This window comes from Acipenser ruthenus, chromosome 20 (genome assembly GCF_902713425.1).
Source record: "Acipenser ruthenus chromosome 20, fAciRut3.2 maternal haplotype, whole genome shotgun sequence".
In the NCBI taxonomy this organism is placed as follows: Eukaryota; Metazoa; Chordata; class Actinopteri; order Acipenseriformes; family Acipenseridae; genus Acipenser; species Acipenser ruthenus.
The window spans coordinates 245,868-265,043 of record NC_081208.1 but is presented as its reverse complement, the minus strand read 5'-3'; the positions used below and the strand labels follow the sequence as shown (position 1 = coordinate 265,043).

Genomic DNA, 19,176 nt, shown 5'->3' with positions numbered 1-19,176 from the left:
GAGTGCAGGCCCTTCACTCTGTTCTGTGGGAGGGAGGGAGGGAGGGGGTCTCTGTTTTATCGGAGTGCCTGTAGCAGGGAGGGAGGGAGGGGGTCTCTGTTATATGCGGAGGGGGTCTCTTATATTGGAGTGCCTGTGGGAGGGAGAGGGGGGTCTGTTATATTTGGAGGGGGTCTGTTATATTCGGAGGGGGTCTCTCTCATATTCGGAGGGGGTCTCTCTCATATTCGGAGGGGGTCTCTGTTGTATTTGGAGGGGGTCTCATATTTGGAGGGGGTCTCTGTTATATTATATTGGAGTGCAGCTGGTCACAATAACCTTGAGCAGGGAAAGGAGTTACCTGGCGATTTCTGTACTACACATGGAAGGTTAATTAGTTTAGTTTTGTTCTCCAAGATGTATCTCTCTGTGTTGAACAAGCCAGGATCCCTGAACATTTTTACACTAAAACTGCAACGCACTGCCGGCTTTATTTATTCATTTCTGAGTTCAGATAAAGAGAGAGGGTATCTGCGGCGCTTCTGTGCCGATGCCCTCGTCTGCGATCTCAAGGGGCTGGCCGCTGGTTCTCTCTCAATGGCTTTCTTCAATTTAAAAAGAATTCTTCCATTTCTATATCTTTTTTTTCAGTGTACAGTTTTGTGATCTGAACACACAGGTTTGGATCTATTTTGAAGTAGAGTGCTGTCCTGAGCGATGCTGCAGAGGGGTCTCGGGGTGTGCCTGCACTCCCGCTCGCAGGACAGGGTTCAGTAGAGACGGGGGGAGGGTGGGGGGGGCACCGTACTGCTTCACCACTGCTTTGTATATTCTGGTTCTGGATTTTATAAATAAATCATTCTGTCTTTGGGTTTTCTTTTATACATCAGACTGTGTCTCGTTTTCTTTTGAAGTCTGTTTCTGTACTGGTTAAGACTAGTGCTCGCTGAGAGAGGAGTGTGTAGACTAGCGCTCATTATTATGAAGGTGCTGGTAATGACAGAGCTGAGAGGAGTGTGTAGACTAGCGCTCATTATTATGAAGGTGCTGGTAATGACAGAGCTGAGAGAGGAGTGTGTAGACTAGCGCTCATTATTATGAAGGTGCTGGTAATGACAGAGCTGAGAGAGGAGTGTGTAGACTAGCGCTCATTATTATGAAGGTGCTGGTAATGACAGAGCTGAGAGGAGTGTGTAGACTAGCGCTCATTATTATGAAGGTGCTGGTAATGACAGAGCTGAGAGAGGAGTGTGTAGACTAGCGCTCATTATTATGAAGGTGCTGGTAATGACAGAGCTGAGAGAGGAGTGTGTAGACTAGCGCTCATTATTATGAAGGTGCTGGTAATGACAGAGCTGAGAGAGGAGTGTGTAGACTAGCGCTCATTATTATGAAGGTGCTGGTAATGACAGAGCTGAGAGAGGAGTGTGTAGACTAGCGCTCATTATTATGAAGGTGCTGGTAATGACAGAGCTGAGAGAGGAGTGTGTGGACTAGCGCTCATTATTATGAAGGTGCTGGTAATGACAGAGCTGAGAGAGGAGTGTGTGGACTAGCGCTCATTATTATGAAGGTGCTGGTAATGACAGAGCTGAGAGAGGAGTGTGTAGACTAGCGCTCATTATTATGAAGGTGCTGGTAATGACAGCTGAGAGAGGAGTGTGTAGACTAGCGCTCATTATTATGAAGGTGCTGGTAATGACAGAGCTGAGAGAGGAGTGTGTAGACTAGCGCTCATTATTATGAAGGTGCTGGTAATGACAGAGCTGAGAGAGGAGTGTGTAGACTAGCGCTCATTATTATGAAGGTGCTGGTAAATAATGAGAGCGCTGCAGAGCTGAGAATGGCAGTGACTGAAGGTTGATCATGACGTGGGCGTGGCTGCCCTCTGGTGGTTGTTTTTGGTAATGCCGCCTCTCTGCACACGGCCCCACACACGGGGACGTCCCGGGATCCGGTCTTATTTGGTGGAGAGGGGGGTTGTGTTCTCTCCCTCCCAGCTCTTGATGAAAAGCAGAAGTCTGGTTTCGCGAATGACTAACCCGGCTGGCTCTGTGTATTCAGTTTGTTTTTCTGTTTTTGGAAGCGGTTTCTGATTGGTTCTGATTTTGATTTCTGATTGGCTACCTTTTAAAAAAACTGATAGAGAGAGAGAGAGAAAGGGAGAGAGAGTGGGAGCGAGAGAGAGAAAGGGAGGCTGTTTAACTGTTTCATTCCCAGCAGCGTAGTTCATGAACTACATTTTGTTTTACATAAAATAAGCAATTTTTTTTATTCACAGTGCAAAACACCTCCCTCCTTTCTGAAATCCGTCCCTCCCCTCCTCCTTCTCTCACCTCTCTCTCTCTCCTTCTCTCACCCCCCACTTTATGCCAAGACAAGACACCACATCGATTTGATCATTTATTTTAATTAATGTTTCAAATAAAAATAAATAAATGAAAATATCTGTATATTTCAAAACCATAATTAAGTAATTTACAGCAATAATAATACTCATAGAAAAAACAGTTAAATAAATGTGTGTGTCTGTGTGTGCATGTGTCTGTGTGTGTGCATGTGTGTGTGTGCGTGTGTCTGTGTGTATGTGTGTGTGTGCGTGTGTGTGTGTGTTAGCGTGTCTGTGGGACTCAAGGACTTATATACTGTGCTGAAAAGACTCGTCATCCCTAACCCTCAAACTGTCCGTCACAGACACAGAACACAGAGCCTGGAACAAACCCAAGAGCATCATGACTGGAATTCAAACCAAATACAACCACTAATAATAACATCACATCAGAAATAGCATGGATCCAACACAGCTCTCCGTACTGAGGAGACCTCTACGTGTAGCTGCGCCCGTGCGTTCACATGGGGGGGGGGCACCATGTGGGGACCCCAGTCTTCTCGTGCGTTCTTTTTCTGCCTGTCTCCGTTTCAGAGATGCAGGACTACAAGTCCCAGAGTGCACCGCGGGGCTCACGGAGGGGGGGGGGGGAGGTCAGAAGAGCAGCAGAAAGTCTTCTTTACATTAGCAGCAGCAATGGCGTTCAGAGGGGGGGTTAGATGTCGATGAGCAGCGGCTGGGCCTCGCCCCCGCCCTCCTCGCTGTCCTCGGATGGCAGCTCGTATGTGAGGCACAGGGAGGAGTAGAGGCAGCCCACGAAGGAGGCGAGGCTGGCAAAGTACATCACACCCTTAGCTCCGCCCACCAGCGAGGTCAGGGGCCCCATCACCACGGAGACCAGGATCTGAGCCAGGAAGTACTGGCAGCTGAGCAGAGAGATGTCCACGCCCATCCCCCGCCGTGTCCCACACTGCACCGAGCCGACGAACTGAAGAGAGAGAACACAGTGAGTGAGAACTCACACTCACACACACTCACAAACTCACAAACACACTCACAAACTCACACACACACTCACTCACAAACTCACACTCACACACACTCACAAACTCACAAACTCACTCACACACACACACTCACAAACTCACACTCACACACACTCTCACACACTCACAAACTCACTCACACACACACACTCACACACACACACACACACTCTCACACACGCAGACACACACTCACACTCACATACACCAGCAACACACTTCCAGTAATAATAATCTTTGAATTGCATTCTGATGCCATCTAGTGGTGGCAGTATTAACTACAATGTAAAACACTGCCACACTGAATTGAAATACTCTCAGTGTTAGCTCTATCCTCTCAGTGTATTTACAGCACCCTGGGGCTCTGGCAGTGTCCTCTCAGTGTATTTACAGCACCCTGTGGCTCTGGCAGTGTCCTCTCAGTGTATTTACAGCACCCTGGGGCTCTGGCAGTGTCCTCTCAGTGTATTTACAGCACCCTGGGGCTCTGGCAGTGTCCTCTCAGTGTATTTACAGCACCCTGGGGCTCTGGCAGTATCCTCTCAGTGTATTTACAGCACCCTGGGGCTCTGGCAGTATCCTCTCAGTGTATTTACAGCACCCTGGGGCTCTGGCAGTATCCTCTCAGTGTATTTACAGCACCCTGGGGCTCTGGCAGTGTCCTCTCAGTGTATTTACAGCACCCTGGGGCTCTGGCAGTATCCTCTCAGTGTATTTACAGCACCCTGGGGCTCTGGCAGTGTCCTCTCAGTGTATTTACAGCACCCTGGGGCTCTGGTAGTATCCTCTCAGTGTATTTACAGCACCCTGGGGCTCTGGCAGTGTCCTCTCAGTGTATTTACAGCACCCTGGGGCTCTGGCAGTATCCTCTCAGTGTATTTACAGCACCCTGGGGCTCTGGCAGTGTCCTCTCAGTGTATTTACAGCACCCCTGGGGCTCTGGTAGTATCCTCTCAGTGTATTTACAGCACCTTGGGGCTCTGGTAGTATTCGCACAGCAGGGAGTAGGGCAGGGTGCAGAGCGAGGAGAAGAGCACCCCGTGGGTGACACAGAGACTCAGGATCACGTAGAGATTTGTGGACAGCGTGGCCAGCCCCGTGCCGAGCCCGAATGCCAGGTACGCCACGAAATAGAGAGTCCGGAGAGAAAGCCTTTCCTCCAGCTTCTCCAGGAGAGCTGAGCACAGAGACACAAAATAACACAGCGTTAACACAGCACAGCACAGCACACAGCACAGCACAGCACAGCACACAGCACAGCACACACACACACACACACACACACACAGCACAGCACAGCACACAGCACAGCACACACACACACACACACAGCACAGCACAGCACAGCACAGCACAGCACACACACACACACAGCACAGCACAGCACAGCACAGCACACACACACACACACACACACACACAGCACAGCACAGCACACAGCACAGCACACACACACACACACACACACAGCACAGCACACAGCACAGCACACACACACACACACACACACACACAGCACACACACACACACACACACACACAGCACAGCACAGCACACACACACACTCACACAGCACAAACACACAGCACAGCACAGCACACACACACACACACACACACAGCACAGCACACACACACACACACACACAGCACAAACACACAGCACAGCACAGCACAAACACACAGCACAGCACAGTACACACACACTCACACACACAGCACGCACAGCACACACACACACACAGCACAGCACACACACACACACAGCACACACACACACACACACACAGCACACACACAGCACAGGACAATACAGCACAGCACAACACACACACACATACACACACACACTGACACACACACACACTGACACAGCACACACACTCACAGCACTGCACAGCACACACACACACACACAGCACAGCACACACACACACTCACAGCACACACACACAGCACAGCACACACACACACACACACAGCACAGGACAATACAGCACAGCACAACACACACACACATACACACACACACTGACACACACACACACTGACACAGCACACACACTCACAGCACTGCACAGCACACACACACACACACAGCACAGCACACACACACACTCACAGCACTGCACAGCACACACAGCACAGCACAAGACAATACAACACAACACAGCACAGAACAGCACACAGTGTTAATTCAGCACAGCGTCTCTCTGTCTCGGTCTCTCTCTCTGTCTCTCTCTCTGCGTCTGTGTCTGTGTGTGTGGGGGTCTCTGTGTCAGTGTGTGTGTGTCTCTCTCTCTCTGTGTCAGTGTCTGTGTGTGTCTCTGTCTCTCTCTGTGTCAGTGTGTGTGTGTCTCGCTCTGTGTGTGTGTGTCTCTGTGTCTCTCGCTCTCTCTCTGTGTCAGTGTGTGTCTGTGTCTGTGTCTCTGTGTGTGTGTGTGTCTCTCTCACGCTCTCTGTGTGTCTCTCTCTCTCTCTCTCTCTCTCTCTCTCTCTCTCTCTCTCTCAGTGTGTGTCTTTCTTTCTCATACCCGAGTACAAAGCTGCACTGAATGCGTAGATGCACATGCCCCAGCAGCCCATGCTGACGCCAGCGTTGTAGCGCTCGTACTCCTCGGAGTCGCGGGGCGCCTTGGGGTCCCCCCCGAACACCACCTCCCCCATGAAGTCTGTGTAGAACAGGAGCATGGCCTCGAAGGAGAGCCAGCCTGCAGGGGGTGACAGATACAACACAGCGTGATACAGTGTGATACAGCACAGTGTGATACAGCAGTGTGATACAGCGCATCGTGATACAGCACAGCATGATACAGTGTGATACAGCACAGTGTGATACAGCACTGTGTGATACAGCGCAGTGTGATACAGCACAGCGTGATACAGCACAGTGTGATACAGCGCAGCGTGATACAGCACAGTGTGATACAGCGCAGCGTGATACAGCACAGTGTGATACAGCACAGCGTGATACAGCACAGTGTGATACAGCGCAGTGTGATACAGCACAGTGTGTAAGAAGGCGGGTCGTGTGTCTGCATTTGCCTACCCAGGAAGTGATTGGTGCAGAGGCTGCGCAGGGGGCGGGGCATGTTGCAGACGGAGTGACAGAGCAGCCTGATTGACAGCTGACTGTCTCCAGTGTCTCCACAGCTGTTGAGGTCACTCTCATAGTGCACACCATCCAGGAGGATATTCGCTACCTGGGGGGAGGGGGAGGGGGAGGGGGAGGGAGAGGGGGAGGGGGAGGGAGAGGGGGAGGGGGAGGGAGAGGGGGAGGGGGAGGGAGGGGAGGGGGAGGGAGATGGAGGGGAGAGAGAGAGGGGAGAGGAGAGAAATTCAAGTAGTTGTTTTACAGACAGTGCACGGCATTATTCCTACCTGTCAAAGAACACATTTCTATTCTATTCAGTATGCAGTTTTATAAAACAGAATTGAACCAGCAGGTTCTCTCACCTGCTGGCTGAAGGTGACAGTCCTCCGGCGGCCGCTCTCCGCCCCCCCCGCCAGCCCGTTCTCCTCCGTCAGGGCCAGGCTCTGGGGTCTCTTCAGAATCCCGTCCAGGGAGCCCCGCCTCTCCCCGGCCCCGCCCAGCCCCGCTGTGTCCAGATACCCGCTGTCCTGCGCGCCGGTGTAGCAGCGGATCAGAACGCTGTCGATGTGGGCAGCGCTGAGGGAGGAGGAGGAGGAGGCGAAGTCGCTCAGGCCGGTCAGGGAGCTGCCCCGGCTCAGGAAGCTGCCGTATTTGGGGGTGAGGGGGCTGAGGGGGGAGATGGGACCGGCCAGGCTGGCGTAGAGCCTCTCGGAGTGTGGGGGAGGGGGAGTGGGGGCTGGGGGCAGGTCCTCTCTATCCCCCTCCCCGGAGGGAGCCGGCGGGGAGGGGGGCAGGGGCAGGCTGGGGCTCTTCAGCGTGTTTTTGGGGCGTCCCCCCACCTCCTGCACCAGGGGTTGCTCTGGAATGCTGGTGAGGGTCATCGCCGTGGTGACGGAGAGGGTGATGGCGGTGAAGAGGTAGACGACCCTCAGCTGACCCCCCAGCGACCTCCCGAACTCCGTCCTGTCCCAGTTGATCCCCCCGACAACGTAGCCGAAACCCCCGCCCAGTCCTGGGGGGCAGAGAGAGAACACGGGCCGTCAGAAACTGAGGATGCAACTGCACCACGAGGGGGGGTCCATGGTGCTGTATGCTGCAGTGTGTAGGGCTATGTATTGTGTAGGGTGCAGTGTGTAGGGTTGTGTATTGTGTAGGCTGCAGTGTGTAGGGTTGTGTATTGTGTAGGGTGCAGTGTGTAGGGTTGTGTATTGTGTAGGGTGCAGTGTGTAGGGTTGTGTATTGTGTAGGGTGCAGTGTGTAGGGTGCTGTGTGTCTCTGTGGTTCTGTGGTTCTGTACAGTGCTGTGTGTCTCTGTGGTTCTGTACAGTGTCTGTGGTTCTGTACAGTGTCTGTGGTTCTGTACAGTGCTGTGTGGTTCTGTACAGTGCTGTGTGTCTCTGGTTCTGTACAGTGCTGTGTGTCTGTGGTTCTGTACAGTGTCTGTGTGGTTCTGTGGTTCTGTACAGTCTCTGTGTGGTTCTGTACAGTGTCTGTGTGGTTCTGTACAGTGCTGTGTGTCTCTGGTTCTGTACAGTGCTGTGTGTCTGTGGTTCTGTACAGTGCTGTGTGGTTCTGTGGTTCTGTACAGTCTCTGTGTGGTTCTGTACAGTGTCTGTGTGGTTCTGTACAGTGCTGTGTGTCTCTGTGGTTCTGACCCGCGAGCAGGGCGTGTATGTTGAGCCCACGGTCCTGGTCCTCCGGGCTGCACACGTCCATCATGTAGGCGTGGCTCGGGTTGTCCGCCGAGTCGGCGCTGAAGTCCATCAGAACCACGCCGCACACCGTCAGGATGATCCCCCACTTGTGATTGGACGGCGTGTCCGCCAGCGCCGCCCCCATGTCCCGCCCGTTCAGCAGCAGGGAGAGACCAATCAGAGCTCCTGCGAGGGGGAGAGGGGTGAGACCATCAGGCAGGGAGACATTATCACCTCTATACGACATGTTTAAAGCTGTGAACGCTGTCCCTGTGAAGCGCTTCATCAGTAAGCAGAGGTTTTAGAACAGGAGTCGTCTCTCTGCCGTGCTTTACTGAGTAATAACAGAAGGGCTGGGATCGGGATGGGACTGGCTCACCGATGGAGAGGACCAGGATGAAGGGGCGCCGTCTCCCAAAACGAGAGGAACAGCGATCGCTCCACGCCCCGAGAAACGGCTGCAGCAGGAACCCTGGAGAAGGGGGGAGAGGAGTGTGATCAAAGCCTGTTTGCTAAGCTGGTGATGAAGACCTGCGCTGGGTGAGAGGGCTCTGTGGCCGGAGTCTTCGACCCCACCCCGCCCCGCTCACCCAGTATGGGGCTGATGAACCACACCAGGCTGTACAGCTGATCGGGCAGGCCCATCTGCAGCAGCGTGGGGGTGACGTACGCCGTCTCCATGGCGTAGCTGAACTCGATCCCGAACAGGATGCAGCCGTTGAGGAGCAGCTCTGGCAGGGCCCTGCGGGGGGGCGGCCTCTCCGCGGGGCAGGGCGTGTTGGGGGGGGGCGGGGGCGAGGGGCGGATCAGCTTCTTGTGCTTCGGGTGACGCTGGAAGCTGTTGGCTCGGTGGCTGAGGTGCCGTGTGGAGGAGCCGGCTCGGAAGGCGTGGCCGGGGAGCGGCGGGGGGGAGAGGAACAGCAGGGCGTCGCCCGGGGTTACACCGGGTGATGATGTCATCCTGGCTCCTTCCTTCTCCTCTGACCGAGCGCTGAAACAGGCAGACAAACGAAACAGCAGACTGAAGGGTTTCAGTGGGTCTCTGTCACTGACTGGCCAGCAGTTTGTATTGCTGGCTCACTGTGATGAAATCCCAGCTACTTTACCCTGGTGTGCCATATGCTTATTAATATGCTTTACAATGCTTCCCTATGCTTTACCAGACCTCTCTGTGCTTTACAATGCTTCCCTATGCTTTACCAGACCTCTCTGTGCTTTACAATGCTTCCCTATGCTTTACCAGACCTCTCTGTGCTTTACAATGCTTCCCTATGCTTTACCACACCTCTCTGTGCTTCACCATGCATTCACTGTAATTCATTACACTCTGCTGTGCTGTTACTGTGGGAGGCTTGTATAAGGGAAGTCCTTGCCTATCGATTGAGTGCAGTTTGCGCATGCGCGGTGCTCCGGTACAGCGCTCTGCTTTGGATGACGAAGCTGCATTTTTTTTTTCCTTTCACATGGAAATCGGCCATAAAACAGACAACACAAACCCAGCACTGTGTCACCGAGCGGTGTAAAGGAGCACAGACCGCACAGCACCACACCGTGTACTGTCAGTGCTGTATCACAGTCACTGCATGACGCTGTGGGATTCACCAGCGCAGAACAAGGGGACGCGGTGAAGGGCAGCGCCCCAGTGTTATTCTATACCGACACCAATCGATTCAGCTCTGCAATCTGCAAAGAGCCAGCTCCGGGTCACCAGCCTGTTAATATCACAAACCGGAGACGCGTTTCAGGTCAAACCAACAGAGACTTCTCTGTGACAGAAGCAAAGGTCCCTGCATCAATTCACACAGCACCGTGTGAACCAGAGCAGATACACAGAGAAAGAATGAAGTGCAACACAGCGAGGCTGGAGGAGCCTGGAGAGAGAGAGAGAGATAATATAGCGCTCTCTCTCTCTCACACACACACACACACACACACACGCACACGCACACACGCACACAGGTTATCTGTTATGGGAGAGCTCAGGCATTTATATAGCAAATAGAAACATACATTTATAGAAAACGGAAAATAAGTGATTCTTAGGCAGGACAGATCGTGCAGTAAGAAAGGAAAAAGGATTACCTTTTGGGGGTTGAGAGTTTCTGTCTGTCTTGTCTTTTACAGCATGGTCCGTGTCTGTGTCTGCGCTGTTATTCATGCATTGTGTTTATCGGTGGTTGTGTTATCAGCACTAGCGGTAGTATGTGTCTCGTGTCATTTCTCGGTGCCTCGTCTCACATCCTCCTCCCTTCATCTTCCTCTCTCTCTCTGTCCGCCCTGGTGACGTCACACCACCCCATTCCAGACTGGAGGAGACAAACCTGCCTCATCAGCACCGCCCGAGCCGGCGCGGTAACGAAGAGCCGCCGCATTCAAATTCAGCGTTTAAATCCCTTAGAAAAGTTTATCCGCAGTAACAGCACGGCAAAGTGTAATAAAGCACAGGGAAAGCATGGGAAAGCACAGAGAGGTGTGGTAAAGCATAGGGAAGCATTGTAAAGCACAGAGAGGTCTGGTAAAGCATAGGGAAGCATTGTAAAGCACAGAGAGGTCTGGTAAAGCATAGGGAAGCATTGTAAAGCACAGAGAGGTCTGGTAAAGCACAGGGAAGCATTGTAAAGCACAGAGAGGTCTGGTAAAGCATAGGGAAGCATTGTAAAGCACAGAGAGGTGTGGTAAAGCATAGGGAAGCATTGTAAAGCACAGAGAGGTCTGGTAAAGCATAGGGAAGCATTGTAAAGCACAGAGAGGTCTGGTAAAGCATAGGGAAGCATTGTAAAGCACAGAGAGTTCTGGTAAAGCATAGGGAAGCATTGTAAAGCACAGAGAGGTCTGGTAAAGCATAGGGAACCATTGTAAAGCACAGAGAGGTCTGGTAAAGCATATTAATAAACAAAAAGTGGTAAACTAACCCTTATAAAAGTTTCCTCACAGTAAAAGCACAGCACAGTGTAATAAGAGGCTGATAAACACGAGTCCTAATGTTGAATTTTAGGAAGGCAAGTGTACAATGATGAGGGAGGTAGTGAAAATGGTGGCAGTCTGGCGGGGGGTGGGGGGGGGGTACAGTACTGGCTGACTACATGAAGCGTCATCAATGGTGAAGCACAGGGAAGCAGTGAAGCAATGCGTGTAATATTAAGTGCAATCTTTGCAGCGTGAACTATGCACATACATCCGCCACTCGAGTTTATTGCGAGTATGAAAAATGGGAAGGTTATCGGCACAGCAGCGCCCTCTACCGCCTAGCTCACGGCACAGCCACACTTCGTATTTATGCAATACGGGTCTGAGTTTATGCAACAAGACCCGCCCTTTCTCTCCCTTATATGAGCATACCGGACCTCTGTCGCAAGGTGATTGGTTAATATGAGATGGATGCGGGCTCTGATTGGTCTGTAGGCGTTGGTTTGTGCGGCGGAGGCGGGGTTTAGGCGCCTGAGGTTTGAATTTTCAGTGCAATATTGCGACACTGTGCTACAAAACAGCAAACTGAAGACTCGTTGAAAATACTTTTAATTAGACTTTACTTTTAAAAAGGACGACATGAGTGACGTAGACCTGCGTAAAATCGGCGTGAACGTGCTGAAGAATGTCTCAAGTGGAGTGGTGTGTAAACATGCTGTTGTTTTCAATTAAAACTAATAAATACGTGCAATACAGAGGCGAGACTCAGATCTATCAGAACGCAACAATGATACGAGTTTCAAGGGACTGGAGCGCAGATGTGATGTTTGACTTTGAATCTCGCAGTACTTTTGAACGTGGTGTTTATTTATAACACAACTCCATTTCAAATATATTATGAGCAGCTTGAACGGCATGAATCTCCTGCTGAGCCTTTCGCGGCTCCAAACCGATATCTCGGCGCAATGCAATCAGTACACGCACAGATACATGACTCTCGATCTGAGTGTTATTGCAAAGCTTCCATATTCATGCTGTCAAGCCGCTTGGTTCACGGGAGCAAAGTTTAAACCGGTGAAAGATTGTGTTTGCTCCCGTTGCAGGTGAATCATTATCCGGGTTTTATTAGTGTAGATGAGACGAGCTCCCATCGCTCTACAGCGGGGCTCTTAACGAGCTGAGCTCCTCCACGAGTTATTATTATTATTATGATGGTGCTCACAGGGTGAATGTTAAACCTGGCCTGGCTCACACTGCTCTGCAATGGGAGTTGTATTTTTGTCCCCTCCTCACAGTTTTAAGCTGGTTGGAAATCAGTCCATCTTTTATCTTTATCAATTTTCTCCCTCCTCTCTCCCCTCCCCTCCTCTTCACCTCTCCTCCCCTCCTCTCCTCCTCTCCTCTCCTCTCCCCCTCCCTCCTCTCCCATCCCCTCCTCTTCTCCCCTCTTTCCTCCTCTCTCCTCTCTCCTCTCCCCTCCCCTCCTCTTCCCTCTCCCCTCCCCTCTCCTCTCCCTCCCCTCCTCTCCTCTCCAGTCTGTGGAGCTGCAGTCTCTCTGGCAGGACCGCTCTGTGGTTCTGTTCTTCTTGCGTCGCTTTGGTTGTCAGGTGTGCCGCTGGACCGCCACCGAGGTCAGCAAGCTGAAGGAGGACCTGAGTGAGAACGGTGTGGCGCTGGTGGGCGTCGGTCCCGAGGAGGCGGGGCTACAGGAGTTCCAGGAGGGGGGCTACTTCAAAGGGGGTGAGTGAGGGGCAGTTCAGTCTCTCAGAAAAGTTCACAGTATATTGCCACTAAAAGTCTCTCTCAGGGTCTTCAATGTAAATTCAATGGCAAGCGTTTCCACTAGAAGTCTTTCTCAGTGTCTTCAGTGTAAATTCAATGGCAAGCGTTTCCACTAGAAGTCTTTCTCAGGGTCTTCAGTGTAAATTCAATGGCAAACGTTTCCACTAGAAGTCTTTCTCAGCGTCTTCAGTGTAAATTCAATGGCAAACGTTTCCACTAGGTCTTTCTCAGTGTCTTCAGTGTAAATTCAATGGCAAACGTTTCCACTAGAAGTCTTTCTCAGTGTCTTCAGTGTAAATTCAATGGCAAACGTTTCCACTAGAAGTCTTTCTCAGGGTCTTCAGTGTAAATTCAATGGCAAACGTTTCCACTAGAAGTCTTTCTCAGCGTCTTCAGTGTAAATTCAATGGCAAACGTTTCCATTAGAAGTCTTTCTCAGCGTCTTCAGTGTAAATTCAATGACAAACGTTTCCACTAGAAGTCTTTCTCAGTGTCTTCAGTGTAAATTCAATGACAAACGTTTCCACTAGAAGTCTTTCTCAGTGTCTTCAGTGTAAATTCAATGGCAAACGTTTCCACTAGAAGTCTTTCTCAGTGTCTTCAGTGTAAATTCAATGGCAGGTGTTTCCACTGGAAGTCTGCTCTGCCGATTCCTGCAGGCTGTTTGTTTGACGGCTCTCTCGCTGTGATTTGCTTCTCCTCCAGATCTCTACATCGATGAACTCAAGCAGTGTTACAGAGACCTGGGGTTCAGGAGGTGAGTTTCACCACCACTGCCCCCCCCCCCCAGGGCTGCCCCTCTCTGATTGCTGGCTCTGCCCCCCCCCCCCCCCAGGGCTACCTTTCTGATTGCTGGCTCTGCTCCCCCCCAGGTACAATGCCCTGAGTCTCGTCCCGGCCGCTCTGGGGAAGAAGGTGAGGGAGGTGGTGACCAAGGTGAGCGGTCCAGGACACGAGATCCATCCCATCGGCTCCTAGCAGCTGCCTGATCTCAGAACCGTGTCAACTCAGTCTGAAAGGATCCCAGTGACTCCGCATCAACAACGTGACGAGGGAGCACACACACGCACACGCACACACACACACACGTGTGCACACACACACTGACACACACACACACACTGACACACACACACACACACTGACACACGCGTGCACACACACACTGACACACACTTGCACACACACACTGACACACACGCGCACACACACACACACACACTCTGAACCCTTTCCTCCTTCTATATATCTGTGGGGAGCCGCTAATCCAGTTGTCATGAAACTTGGTATTGACATGAGGAGTCACAGGAACAGTTCAGAGTTTAAACAGTTGTTGTGAGAACGTTTCTCTGTGTCTCTCCCTGACTCTCCCTGTCTCTGCAGGCCAACGCTGAGGGGATCCAGGGGAACTTCAGTGGGGATCTGCTGCAGAGTGGAGGGATGCTGATCGTCACCAAGGGTGAGAACACTGAGATTATCCTTATGAAGAGCTCTCCTGTGAAGACATGCTGTGTGGTGTGCAGGGGGGGGTCTCTGAGGGGCTCCCCTGTGAAGACATGCTGTGTGGTGTGCAGGGGGGGGGGGGTCTCTGAGGGGCTCCCCTGTGAAGACATGCTGTGTGGTGTGCAGGGGGGGGTCTCTGAGGGGCTCCCCTGTGAAGACATGGCTGTGTGGTGTGCGGGGGGGAGGGTCTCTGAGGGGCTCCCCTGTGAAGACATGCTGTGTGGTGTGCAGGGGGGGGTCTCTGAGGGGCTCCCCTGTGAAGACATGCTGTGTGGTGTGCAGGGGGGGGGTCTCTGAGGGGCTCCCCTGTGAAGACATGCTGTGTGGTGTGCAGGGGGGGGGGTCTCTGAGGGGCTCCCCTGTGAAGACATGCTGTGTGGTGTGCAGGGGGGGGTCTCTGAGGGGCTCCCCTGTGAAGACATGCTGTGTGGTGTGCAGGGGGGGGGGGTCTCTGAGGGGCTCCCCTGTGAAGACATGCTGTGTGGTGTGCAGGGGGGGGTCTCTGAGGGGCTCCCCTGTGAAGACATGGCTGTGTGGTGTGCGGGGGGGAGGGTCTCTGAGGGGCTCCCCTGTGAAGACATGCTGTGTGGTGTGCAGGGGGGGGTCTCTGAGGGGCTCCCCTGTGAAGACATGGCTGTGTGGTGTGCGGGGGGGAGGGTCTCTGAGGGGCTCCCCTGTGAAGACATGCTGTGTGGTGTGCAGGGGGGGGTCTCTGAGGGGCTCCCCTGTGAAGACATGCTGTGTGGTGTGCAGGGGGGGGGTCTCTGAGGGGCTCCCCTGTGAAGACATGCTGTGTGGTGTGCAGGGGGGGGGGTCTCTGAGGGGCTCCCCTGTGAAGACATGCTGTGTGGTGTGCAGGGGGGGGTCTCTGAGGGGCTCCCCTGTGAAGACATGGCTGTGTGGTGTGCAGGGGGGGGGGTCTCTGAGGGGCTCCCCTGTGAAGACATGCTGTGTGGTGTGCAGGGGGGGGGGTCTCTGAGGGGCTCCCCTGTGAAGACATGCTGTGTGGTGTGCAGGGGGGGGGGGTCTCTGAGGGGCTCCCCTGTGAAGACATGCTGTGTGGTGTGCAGGGGGGGGGGGTCTCTGAGGGGCTCCCCTGTGAAGACATGCTGTGTGGTGTGCAGGGGGGGGGGTCTCTGAGGGGCTCCCCTGTGAAGACATGCTGTGTGGTGTGCAGGGGGGGGGGTCTCTGAGGGGCTCCCCTGTGAAGACATGCTGTGTGGTGTGCAGGGGGGGGGGGTCTCTGAGGGGCTCCTCTGTGAAGACATTGGATAATGTTAATGCACAGCTTGATAATGCACAGCTCTCACTAATACAGCATGATAATGCACAGCTCTCACTAATACAGCATGGTAATGCACAGCTCTCACTAATACAGCATGGTAATGCACAGCTCTCACTAATACAGCATGATCATGCACAGCTCTCACTAATACAGCATGATCATGCACAGCTCTCACTAATACAGCATGATCATGCACAGCTCTGTAATACAGCATGATAATGCACAGCTCTCACTAATACAGCATGGTAATGCACAGCTCTCACTAATACAGCATGGTAATGCACAGCTCTGTAATACAGCATGATAATGCACAGCTCTCACTAATACAGCATGATCATGCACAGCTCTCACTAATACAGCATGATCATGCACAGCTCTCACTAATACAGCATGGTAATGCACAGCTCTCACTAATACAGCATGGTAATGCACAGCTCTCTCTAATACAGCATGATAATGCACAGCTCTCACTAATACAGCATGATCATGCACAGCTCTCACTAATACAGCATGGTAATGCACAGCTCTCACTAATACAGCATGGTAATGCACAGCTCTCTCTAATACAGCATGATCATGCACAGCTCTCACTAATACAGCATGGTAATGCACAGCTCTCACTAATACAGCATGGTAATGCACAGCTCTGTAATACAGCATGATAATGCACAGCTCTCACTAATACAGCATGATCATGCACAGCTCTCACTAATACAGCATGATCATGCACAGCTCTCACTAATACAGCATGGTAATGCACAGCTCTCACTAATACAGCATGATCATGCACAGCTCTCACTAATACAGCATGATCATGCACAGCTCTCACTAATACAGCATGATCATGCACAGCTCTCACTAATACAGCATGATAATGCACAGCTCTCACTAATACAGCATGGTAATGCACAGCTCTCACTAATACAGCATGATCATGCACAGCTCTCACTAATACAGCATGATCATGCACAGCTCTCACTAATACAGCATGGTAATGCACAGCTCTCACTAATACAGCATGATCATGCACAGCTCTCACTAATACAGCATGATCATGCACAGCTCTCACTAATACAGCATGGTAATGCACAGCTCTCACTAATACAGCATGATCATGCACAGCTCTCACTAATACAGCATGGTAATGCACAGCTCTCACTAATACAGCATGATAATGCACAGCTCTCACTAATACAGCATGGTAATGCACAGCTCTCTCTAATACAGCATGATCATGCACAGCTCTCACTAATACAGCATGATCATGCACAGCTCTCACTAATACAGCATGATAATGCACAGCTCTCACTAATACAGCATGGTAATGCACAGCTCTCTCTAATACAGCATGATCATGCACAGCTCTCACTAATACAGCATGGTAATGCACAGCTCTCTCTAATACAGCATGATCATGCACAGCTCTCACTAATACAGCATGATAATGCACAGCTCTCACTAATACAGCATGGTCATGCACAGCTCTCACTAATACAGCATGATAATGCACAGCTCTCTCTAATACAGTATGATAATGCACAGCTCTCTCTAATACAGCAGCGACAGGTATTATTTGTGAACAGATGCACTAGCCGTGCTTCACCAGGAGGGGCAGCATTGCGTTACTTTACCACAGTGTTTCATGCTCACATGTGTAAAGGTGGAATTGCTGCCTTGGTGATGTGAGTGTCTTTTACAAAGCCAGAGAGTGAGATTGCTGTCGGAAGTGCGGCTGGGCTGGATTGCGTCCTGTTGTTCTGGGCGGGGCTGGTGGAGCTGATAGAATTCGGTGTGACGGGGTTGAATTGAAGATGGGTGTCCTGCAGTATGTGAGGTGCTCATGAAGGCGTCCCTGGAGGAATAGCACACTGCTTATACAGACTGCAGTAACCCTGTATCCTCAGGAGGACTGGCTGCAGCGTTTGCACTGGGAGCTGCAGCCCTATTGCAAAGTGTCTGAGTGACATTGCAGCTGCCCTGGGTGCTGATCTGTCTCTCTGTCCCTCTGTCCCCCTCCCTCCCTCTCTCAGGAGGAGAGAAGGTGCTGCTTCATTTTGTCCAGGACTCCCCGGGTGACCATGTCCCCCTTGAGACCATCGTCCAGACCCTGGGGATTCAAGCCAAGGTGCAGCCTGGAAAGAGACCCGAGGTGAGACACCCCCCCGGGGGGGGAGAGAGAAAAGAGGAGGGAGGGGAAGAAGAGGAGAGGAACCTGTGTGTGTGTGTGTGTGCATGGGACAGTGAGAGAGGGGGTGTGTGCATGGGACAGTGAGAGAGGGGGTGTGTGCATGGGACAGTGAGAGAGGGGGTGTGTGCATGGGACAGTGAGAGAGGGTGTGTGCATGGGACAGTGAGAGAGGGGGTGTGCATGGGACAGTGAGAGAGGGGGTGTGTGCGTGGGACAGTGAGAGAGGGGGTGTGTGCGTGGGACAGTGAGAGAGGGGGTGTGTGCATGGGACAGTGAGAGGGGGTGTGTGCATGGGACAGTGAGAGGGGGTGTGTGTGCATGGGACAGTGAGAGAGGGGGTGTGTGCGTGGGACAGTGAGAGAGGGGGTGTGTGCATGGGACAGTGAGAGAGGGTGTGTGTGCATGGGACAGTGAGAGAGGGGGTGTGTGCATGGGACAGTGAGAGAGGGTGTGTGCATGGGACAGTGAGAGAGGGGGTGTGCATGGGACAGTGAGAGAGGGGGTGTGTGCGTGGGACAGTGAGAGAGGGGGTGTGTGCGTGGGACAGTGAGAGAGGGGGTGTGTGCATGGGACAGTGAGAGAGGGGGTGTGTGCATGGGACAGTGAGAGAGGGTGTGTGTGCATGGGACAGTGAGAGAGGGGGTGTGTGCATGGGACAGTGAGAGAGGGGGTGTGTGCATGGGACAGTGAGAGAGGGGGTGTGTGCATGGGACAGTGAGAGAGGGGGTGTGTGCATGGGACAGTGAGAGAGGGGGTGTGCATGGGACAGTGAGAGAGGGGGTGTGTGCGTGGGACAGTGAGAGAGGGTGTGTGCATGGGACAGTGAGAGAGGGGGTGTGTGCGTGGGACAGTGAGAGAGGGTGTGTGTGCATGGGACAGTGAGAGAGGGGGTGTGTGCGTGGGACAGTGAGAGAGGGGGTGTGTGCGTGGGACAGTGAGAGAGGGGGTGTGTGCGTGGGACAGTGAGAGAGGGTGTGTGCATGGGACAGTGAGAGAGGGGGTGTGTGCGTGGGACAGTGAGAGAGGGGGTGTGTGCGTGGGACAGTGAGAGAGGGGGTGTGTGCGTGGGACAGTGAGAGAGGGGGTGTGTGCGTGGGACAGTGAGAGAGGGTGTGTGTGCGTGGGACAGTGAGAGAGGGGGTGTGTGCGTGGGACAGTGAGAGAGGGGGTGTGTGCGTGGGACAGTGAGAGAGGGGGTGTGTGCGTGGGACAGTGAGAGAGGGGGTGTGTGCGTGGGACAGTGAGAGAGGGGGTGTGTGCGTGGGACAGTGAGAGAGGGGGTGTGTGCGTGGGACAGTGAGAGAGGGGGTGTGTGCGTGGGACAGTGAGAGAGGGGGTGTGTGCGTGGGACAGTGAGAGAGGGTGTGTG

At 52.7% G+C, this 19,176-nt stretch overlaps 2 protein-coding genes across 3 annotated transcripts in view; one reads left to right on the top strand and one right to left on the bottom strand.

Moving 5' to 3' along the window:
* Positions 1-2,369: 2,369 nt before the first annotated feature.
* Positions 2,370-10,485, bottom strand: slc45a1 (solute carrier family 45 member 1). 2 transcript variants are annotated; one of them, XM_034917577.2, is made up of 9 exons: positions 10,225-10,485; positions 8,733-9,133; positions 8,522-8,614; positions 8,104-8,328; positions 6,811-7,460; positions 6,404-6,557; positions 5,889-6,065; positions 4,326-4,531; positions 2,370-3,296 (listed from the first exon to the last, which is right to left on the bottom strand). In XM_034917577.2, exons 2-9 carry the CDS (start codon positions 9,100-9,102, stop codon positions 3,024-3,026), a joined length of 2,148 nt encoding a protein of 715 aa, XP_034773468.2. In that variant the 5' UTR covers positions 9,103-9,133; positions 10,225-10,485; the 3' UTR covers positions 2,370-3,023. The 2 variants fall into 2 exon arrangements, with proteins under 2 accessions (XP_034773468.2, XP_034773469.2); XM_034917578.2 differs by lacking the exon at positions 4,326-4,531 and having other exon boundaries at positions 3,019-3,296.
* A 1,093-nt stretch (positions 10,486-11,578) lies between these two features.
* prxl2b (peroxiredoxin like 2B) overlaps positions 11,579-19,176 on the top strand; it is a 12,780-nt gene continuing 5,182 nt past the window's right edge. The window contains exons 1-6 of the mRNA XM_058992938.1: positions 11,579-11,751; positions 12,585-12,789; positions 13,537-13,588; positions 13,704-13,767; positions 14,215-14,290; positions 17,650-17,768. Coding sequence (XP_058848921.1) covers positions 11,689-11,751; positions 12,585-12,789; positions 13,537-13,588; positions 13,704-13,767; positions 14,215-14,290; positions 17,650-17,768 — 579 coding nt within the window. The 5' untranslated portion in view covers positions 11,579-11,688. The remainder of the gene's footprint in view (positions 11,752-12,584; positions 12,790-13,536; positions 13,589-13,703; positions 13,768-14,214; positions 14,291-17,649; positions 17,769-19,176) is intronic.